At 44.5% G+C, this 9,057-nt stretch overlaps 1 protein-coding gene across 4 annotated transcripts in view; it reads left to right on the top strand.

The window, feature by feature from the left end:
* Positions 1-42: 42 nt before the first annotated feature.
* Positions 43-9,057, top strand: part of Hectd1 (HECT domain E3 ubiquitin protein ligase 1) — a 90,473-nt gene continuing 81,458 nt past the window's right edge. For 3 of the 4 annotated variants that reach the window (XM_055608527.1, XM_055608529.1, XM_055608530.1), the window contains exons 1-2: positions 44-377; positions 1,821-1,982. In XM_055608527.1, the coding sequence (XP_055464502.1) occupies positions 1,843-1,982 (140 nt within the window). In that variant the 5' untranslated portion in view covers positions 44-377; positions 1,821-1,842. Of the gene's footprint in view, positions 378-1,820; positions 1,983-9,057 lie in introns of all 4 variants that reach the window. The other variant, XM_055608528.1, reaches the window with a different exon arrangement.

Here is a 9,057-nt window from a genome sequence, read left to right on the forward strand (position 1 = left end):
CTCCCCGCCGCCCGGCGCTCGGCCGACCCTTCTCCTGCCCCCGCCCGGCCGGCGATGGACGCGGCCTCTCCCCGCTGCCGCCGGCGGCTGCGCGCGGGCCTCGCTTTGAACCGCAGGGCCTGAGGAGCCGCGCGCCGGGGTCGGGACCCGCGCGGGCCGCCGCCGCCGCGCTCGGGGGGACCCCTCGCTTCCTTGTCACCGGGTCCCCGCGGAGGAAGGGGAGGGACGGAGACGCGCGCGGCTTTTCCTGTGCCGCCTGCCTGGCTCGACCTGCGCGGCCTGCGGCTTCCTGGGAACTCGAGGGCCGCGGCCGGGCCTGCCTCTGCCCGCGGCCTGCTGGGCGCTGGAAACGGAGCTTCTCGGGACGACGAGGCGGGGTAAGGGCCCGCGGTGAGGGCGGGCGGGGGCGAAGGCGCCGTGGGCAGGCCGGGCCTGCGCGAGGATCCGGGTCGCGGAGCCCAGCGGCGGGCGCGGAGCTGGACCCCGGCGCGGTGAGGCAGGCCGCCCGCCGCCGCCTCGGAGCCTCGGACCCTTTGTTCCCCTCCCGGGGCCCTCCGGGGCCGGGCTTGCGGGCGCCGGGGCTCCGGCTCGCTCCCTCGTCCTTGATGAGGCCGGGCTGCCCGGCGGGGACCGGGAACGTCCCGCCGGGCCTCCGAGGCCGGGCCGATCGGCGGCTTCCTCTGGCAGGCTGGCTGCCTCTCCCGAACTTCGCCCTCCTCCCCGAGGCAGGTAGCTCGGCGAGCCCGGCCGGGGGTCGGCGTCGCGGCCCCGGCCTTGCTCGGGCCGAGGCTGGCGGGGCAGCCCCGCCGGGCGCCGCCGATGGCTGCCCGCCGCGACCCGCCTCTTGGTTCCCACAGCGGCAGGTGGATTGCGTGGGACCCAGGGCTGTGCCTTGCTCAGGCGCTGGTGTCCGGGCACTCGCCTGCCTCGACTTCTCGATTTTATTTTGTAGAAGAAAAACTAACTGCCCCATCCTGGGGGAACCGAGAGGGCCTGTTACTCGTATTTTGGGTTTGGTAATCTGTTAGTTGCATTTACTTTAGTACTAAAAAAAAGTTTTAAGAAAATTTGCCAGGATTGCCAGTTCTAGCCGGTATTTCCCCCATAGGTAGATTTCATATCTAATTACTGTTTGTATTTGGACACGTTTCGGAGTAAGTTTGAGAATTCTAAATTTGTGAAGTTGTTGGGAAAGGAGAAATTCAATTTGATGGGGAATTCAATCGGAAAAGTGGTTTCCGTAAAAGACTGGATCTGACCTTCTATCTGAAGCCTCTTTTTTTTTTTTTTTTTTTTTGTGGGGGAGGAATTGCAGGGAGGAGTTCCCTGGTAAAAGAACTTTTTTGTAGGTGTTGTTTGCTTTTTGGCACAGACATTGGTGATAACAGTAGTGGGATCCAAAGCTTGTTTCACTGTGTTTGACAAAGACAGCTCTGGTTTCTAGTTAACTAGCAACCTAATCAGCATATATTCTCGTATTAAACTGTTTTGTATTTAGTGTATTTGAACATTAGGCCCAGGGAGTAGAGGGAAGTCGGAAACTGCTACATATATAGCATACTTTTTGAAGTAATACTTTGAAGTTTGGAAAGTTTAAAAATCAGGTATATTTATTTACTGGTGTATGTGTATGTCTCTGTGTGTGTGTGTGTGTCACAGTGCAGTGTGGAAATCAGAGTACAACTGTACCTGTACACACAAACACACCAGTTTGAAGAACTCATAGAAACTTGGTTCCAGCAGATAAACAAGAAAGTGTAAACAGAGGCTGACAGTTCCGAGCAAATATTTGAAAACCCCGTTTTCCTTTTTCAATTTAGGCTGAGAGGCATTGTAAAGACCATGGCAGATGTGGATCCTGACACGTTGCTGGAATGGCTGCAGATGGGGCAGGGAGATGAGAGGGACATGCAGCTTATAGCCCTGGAGCAGCTATGCATGCTGCTTTTGATGTCCGACAACGTGGACCGGTGTTTCGAAACGTAAGACACTCCTTCATCTTCCTCTAGGGTCCATGTGACACCTGTTTCCAGCCATTTGCTGACTTAAGTTTGGGTGAAAACTGCTAGTGAGTTTTAAAACATCCTTTTAGACACTTCTGTAGTTGTCTGTTTACTTGGTTGAGAAATAAAAAGTGGTGGGTAATGGAGCCCTAGTAATGATGACCATGATTCTGTAAATACATACTTGCTGCATGAATATGACTTAGGAATACCAATATTAACCCATAGCTTGCTTGAGTCAGTTAGGAAGCTTCCCATAAACTAAAAAGAATGTAAATATTTATCATCTTTAAAGCTGACTATACCATATGACTGACTGACCTGGAGAATATGATCAGACCTGCTCTTTTTTTGTTGGTTTTCCTGTGTCATTATGCTTTTGTTAAAATAACTTTCTAGGTTTTAAGTTTCATTATGAGAAATTACATTGGATGTTACATAGATAGCATACTTTTTGAAGTAATACAGAAGCTTTGAAGTTACATTTTTATCTTCGTATGTGTGTGAGTACCTGCGTGCCATGGTGTGCATGTGGCTATCAGGGGGTCACCTTTAGGGGTTGATTTCTCATTTCAGCATGTGGGTTCTAGGACTGAACTCAAGTTTTTAGGCCATGTGGTAAGTACCTTACCAGCTGAGCCATCTCACCATTCCAAATTTGGAGAGTTTTTAACAGTTTTATTCTGAGATGATAATAGAGAGCTTGCATAAAAATACTAAAATTCCCTGCTAGATAGGCCTCTATGGCCATATTTTTCCTCATGTGTGATTCTGGTTCAGTAAAAGAATAAACATTATGAATTCATTTACATTTACAGTTCTGAATTCCAATGTCATTAAAACCTTTTTATATGTGCTCTAATGCTATTTAAAGGTAATTAGAAAATATTTGATATGTTGGCTTAAAGTTGGTGTAGTTAATGTCTTTGAGGTGGGAATATTACTTGCTAAATCCACCTTGTCTTTTCAGATTTTCTCTTTTGCTTTTTCAGTAATATTTGGGTTTTTGTTAAAACAGTGTTATTTTAGCTGGATATGGTGGCTCATGCCTTTAATTCCAGCACTTGGGAGGTAAAGGTGAAAGGAGCAGGAGTAAAGGGTTGGCCTTGGCTGCATAGTGTGTTCCAGGCAGCCCGAACAATAGGAGAGTTGTTTTTTTTTTTTTTTTTTTTTTTTGGGGGGGGGGGTTCTTTTTGAGACAGGGTTTCTCTGTGTAGCCTTGTCTGTCCTGGACAGGATTTGTAAACTAGGCTGGTCTTTTAAAAAATTTTTTTTTAAAGATTTATTTATTACATATATAGTTTTCTCCCTGCATGTACACCAGATCTCATCTTAGGCAGTTGTAAGCCACCATGTGTTGCTGGGAATTGAACTCAGGACCTGTGGAAGAGCATCCAATGCTTTTAACCTCTGAGCCATCTCTCCAGCCCTAGGCTGGCCTTGAACTCAAAGCGATCCACATGCCTCTGCCTCCCTGAGTGCTGGGATTACAGGTGTGCACCACCACTCTCAGTTTATATGAGATCTTATTTCAAGAGAAAGAAAGATAGATGAAAGCAAGGGTGCCCAGGGAGATGGCTCAGTGGTAAGGGCTCTTATTGCTAAGGCAGAGGATATGGGTTCAATGCCCAGAACCTGTGTTGTAGAAAGAATGAGGTCTGCTAAGTTGTCCTCTGACATCATTGCACGCATAGAGTTGATAGAAGTTCTTATAAACAAACCTCCACGCCACAGTGGTTTGTTTAACTCCCTGTATCAGGAGATTTTTTTTAAAAGATCTATCTATCTATCTATCTATCTATCTATCTATCTATCTATCTACTTTTATTTTTTATTTATTTTTCTGCCTGCATGTATGCCTAAATGCCAAAAGAAGACACCAGATCTCATCATAGATGGTTATGAGCCACAATGTGGTTGCTAGGAACTGAACTCAGACCTTTGGAAAAACAGCCATTTGCACTTAACCTCTGAGCCATCTCTCCAGCCTCTATCAGTAGATTTTTAAGAGCATAGTTTCTCCATTGAGAGCCTGTTTCAGCAGGATTTATGGAAACATGAAGTGGAGTTTTAAATGTTCATGTTTCATTACAGAGTCTCCATTAGCTTGAGTTAATTTTTGTTCTAAAGGTTCATTTATATGTTTGTATATGTGTGTCTGCATTCACGAAGTGTGCCTGAAGAGGCCAGAGGGTGTTCCCCTGGAACTAGATTTACAGGTGTTTTTAGGCCACCTGCTATGGTGAGAACTGAGTCCTGGTTCTCTTCAAGAGCTTTAGTGATCTTCACTGCTGAGCCATCGTTCAGGTGCAGTTCCTGCATTTTAGGAAGTCATTCTTGGTCCTTGGGGTGTAGCTTGATGGTAGTTTACCTAGTATGGGGTTAGGTCCCTAGCTGGGGGAAAAGTCACGCTTTCCAGTTAGCTGTTATTTTATATTTTGTTAAGTGCTTTTTCTCTCTCTCACTGCCACACACTTTTTTGTTTCTTTAAAAAAAAATAGATATTGAGGTTTTCTGTTTTTTAAAACATTGGAATTTCACCATAATTTGGAGGACAGGAACAACTCTTTTTTTTTTTTTTTTTTTTTTTTGGCTTTTTTGAAACATGGTTGCTCTGTGTAGCCTTGGCTGCCCTGGACTCGATTTGTAGACTAGGCTAGCCTGGAACATACATTGATCACCTGCTTCTGCTCCCCCGAGAGCTCTGGGATTAAAGGTGTGAGTCACTACCGCCAGGCTGCTATCTGACAAAATAGACTTCAAAGGACACTACATATTCAGCAAAGGAAAAATCACCAAGATGACCTTTCAATTCTTAACATCTGTGTTCCAAACATAAAGGAACCCAAATAGAGGAGTTTATAACAGCATTTAAAGAAACTGTTACTACATTAAAACAATTCAGAGGACAATTCTAAAAAAAAAAAAAAAACCAACTTATTTATTTATTGGTGTGTGTGTATGTGTGGTGAACATGCATGCTATGACATGTTTGTTTTGTGTGTGTGTGTGTGTGTGTGTGTGTGTCTGGAGGATACATGCATGCCATGAAATGCGTGTGATGGAAAGATGTGTTTGTTTTTATGTGCATGGATGTTTTCCTGAGTATATGTCTGTGCCCCTTGTGCATGCTTGCATGCCCACAGAGGCCAGAAGAGGATGTTGGGTCCTCAGAACTGGAGCTACAGATGGCTTATGGGCCACTATGTGAGTGTGGCGAATTGAACTCAGTCCGTTAGAAGGCAGTGAGTGTTCTTAGCTGCTGAGCCACCTCTCCTCTCCTGAAAGAGAATTTTGAAAAAGGAAATTTTAACAAAGCGAAGTTGATTCTTATGAAAAATTCTGCATCTAAATAAAACAAAACAGCTGTGTTAAATTTTCTACTTTCGCTTCCATCCCTTTTTCATATTTTGTGTAATGAAAGTTTAAGAAGAATGAAATTAACATTAATTCAGCTCTGATGTACTGTATGAAGGAATACGGATTTTTTATTTTAAAGATGTGTTTATTTTTATCTTACTTGTATGAGAGTTTTGTCTGCGTGTACAGCATGTGTACAGGTACCCTTTGGAGGCCAGAAGGGGTGTCAGCTTCCCTGGAGCTGGGGCTAAGATGACTGAGAGCTCTCAGGTGGTGTGGGAGACTGAGTGCCGGACCTCTGCAAGAGTAGTGTATGCTCTTCCCCTTTGAGTTCTCTCTGCAGCCCAGCGTGTGTTCAGTGAGACGGTTAGTCCTGTGTCATGGAGCACAGCAGTTATGTACTCAATAGACATCTGCTCAAATTCTGTGACTTTCCTTTTTCTTCTTCAGCCACCCTCCTCCTAACCGCTGCTTCCTCCTCATTCTTACTTTACTAAAAACATGTTAAAATTTACTTATGACGATGTGTTCTGATGTGTGAGTGTGTGTGTGTGTGTGTGTGTGTGTGCACTTGCCTTTATCCTGTGGAGGTCAAAGGATAACTTGTTGGAGCTAGTTTTGTCCTCTCACTGTGTTCTGGGGGGCTGAATTTAGGTATTTAGTTGACCACTTGCTGGCCCTGTTTCCCCTTGGCATCTTGGTTTGCTTTCATCACTCTATAACTATACACTTTTCCACGAGAAGTTATCTTGATATGCTGGGTGTTGGTGCTCGCCTTTAATCCCAGTACTAGGGAGGCAAAGGCAGTCTGTAAGGCCAGCCTGGTCTACAGAGTGAGTTCCAGGATGGCCAGGGCTACACAGAGACACCCTGTCTCAAAAAACCAAAATAAAAGTTACCTTGTTAATTTTGGTTCTGGCATTATGGCCCTTGGTTCAAGTTCTTTTTATTAAAGATTTATTTTTATTGTATGTGTATGAGTGTTTTGCCTGTATGTATGCACTTGTGTCTTCAAGTGGGTGTCAAATCCCCTGCAACTGGAGTTACATGTGGCTATAAGGCACCTTGTGAGTGCTGGGAACCAAACCTGGGTCCTTTGCAAGAGCAGCAAGTGCTTTTAACCACTGAGCCATCTCTTTGGTCCCTAGGTTCAACTTCTTGTCTTCTTAGCTTCTGAGAACCTTATTTTGTTCTTCTGTAAAATGACTGTTATCTCATTTCAGTGGATTTCTTGTGGGGATTAGTGGAGAGAATATATGTGAGAAAAATGTTTGAAGTGAAGAAGAGCTATAATACCTAACTTTGAATTATATTTTGGTTCCTTATTTCCTGAAGTGATTAACTTGGGAGTCTGTCTTGTTTTTAGACACGTTATTGTGTAGCCTGGATTGGCCTAAAATTTACCTAGCCAAGGAAGCCTTAGATTCTCCTGCCTCCACCTCTCAAGTGCTGGGATTACAAGTATGTGCCACCCAGCCTGGCTTTGTTTTCTTTTGTTTGTTTTTTGAAACAGGATTATCTCTAGTCCAGTCTGTTGTAGAACTCACCGTGTAACACAGGCTGGCTTCCAGCCGAAAGGGAAGTGCTTGCATTTCATTTGTGCACCACATCTGACTTTCCTTCTGCCTTAGCTTCCTCAGTGCTGGAATTTCATGCAGAAAGCCCCACATCCAGCCTTTACAACCCTTTAAAGCCGAGCCAGGTGCTGTGTTGCATGACTGTAATCCCAGCACACAGGGAGGCAGAGTCAGGCTCTGAGTTCGAGGAGGCCAGCCTGGTTGACAGAGGAAGTCCAGTACTGCCAAGGCTACATAAAGAAACCCTGTCTAAAAACAAAACAAAACAAAAAAAAAAAAAGGGAAAAATCTTTTAAAGTCAACAACTAGGGCAGATGAAAAACAAGATGTGCATATTTTTAATATGCCAGAGAAAGTCTTCTAGTTTGATTTCATAAGGTTAATCTAAATTATATCTGATAAATCAGAACATGCCCATATATTTGATACATTTTGCCTGATTTGCTTGTATTGAAGCATGCCTGTTTTGCTAGTGAAGGCAGGTGGTGTGTGGGAAGCCATGGCTTTTGAAATGGGTTAGAGCTGAGTTGAGTCCACCTTCATTGCAGGACTAGGAGTAGTCTTGTAGTAGGCTTTCAAGCCTGATTCCTAATCCTTGTTGGGTTTTATGAAAATCAAGTGAGAGTTATACGTTAGTGTGGTGTTTTTTTGCATCATAGTTAAATGCTTTTCCCGCTGGAATTGTTCCTGGATCTCTCTGCTTTGGTTTTGAATAGCTTTCTTTTTAGAAAGATACTTTTTGTGATGCTGCACAGCTTCTTAATGCCTGCACTTACCAAGGCCGTGTTTCCAGGGGTAAAATAAACTGAAGGTTCATTTGTAATTATCATTAGCCTCTCAAATATAATAGGAGTCATTACATAATGGGTGGTCTTTGAGAAAATGGTTTTGTTGCGTTTGCTGGTTCATGTCTATAATTCCAGTGCTTGGGAGGCTGAGGCAGGAGGATTATCAAGAGTTTGAGGCCAGCCTGGGGTGTCGAATGAAACCCTGTTTCAAAAGACAAACAAAAAAGGAAGTGACTTGATTAAAGGATAATTCACATTATACGATGACTGAGGGATTTTGGCGAGAAGCAGTGCCATCAGGCAGGGGAGTGTGCCCTAATGGAGCACTGGCTAGATTGGTGAGTCTTCCGTGTGTGATGAGCGGTTTTATTATGGGAGCATGGGGAGAGCACTGGAATGCTGTGCGTGCTATGACGATCTTTTTTCATTTTTCATTTTGTGCGTCTGTTCACCTACCCAGTCCTTGAATTTGTCTTTTAAAACTGTTACTTAGATCAGGTATGGCAGAATATACCTATAACCCAGAGGCCAAGGTAAGACCTTGTCTCAGAACAAGTCACAGGCTGGGGTTTCAGCTCCATACTAAGACACCTGCACATGCCAAGCTTAGCGTGCTCGGTCTCCAGCACTCTGAAAGGGCTCCTCTGGAAAGGGCTGATGGCTTCGTTTGATCACTGGAGCCCACTGGAAGAGGAGACTGGACTCCTGCAGGTTGTCCCCCAACTTCCACATATACACGATAGCACACATAATCAGTGTGGATGTTGTGTGTGCTATCACAGGTAAATAAACGCAGTTACATACAAACAGTGAAGCAACCCTACCAGACCGCATGCAGAAGCAAGTAGAGTAAGTTCTCCTGCAGTAAGGCAGACCTATGAGAACCTAACTACTGCCTTACTGCCACTCCTCCCAAGTGCTTTTTTTTGGTAATTTTCATTTTAACTTTGTTTTTACAAGCTATAGTTAACACAGAAGAGGCTTATGTTATTATTTTCAATTTTATTTATTTAATGCAATAGAGTTGGGGATGCTTTTTCTAATTTTTAAACATGATTTATTTTATGTACACTGGTGTTTTGCCTGTATGTACATCTGTGTGAGGGTGTCAGGTCTCCTGGAACTGAAGCTACAGACAGTTGTATGTGGATGTCATGTATGAGCTGTCATGTGGATGCTGGGAATTGAACCCAGGTCCTCTGGAACAATATACAGTGCTCTTAACTGATAAGCCATCTCTCCAGCCCCATGTTTTTGTAATTTTTTTTATTACATCTTATTTTGTGTGTGTGTGTGTGTGTGTGTGTGTGTGTGTGTGTGTGTGTGTGT

This window comes from Psammomys obesus, unplaced genomic scaffold, assembly GCF_907164565.1.
Source record: "Psammomys obesus unplaced genomic scaffold, mPsaObe1.curated_primary_1811, whole genome shotgun sequence".
NCBI classification, from domain to species: Eukaryota; Metazoa; Chordata; class Mammalia; order Rodentia; family Muridae; genus Psammomys; species Psammomys obesus.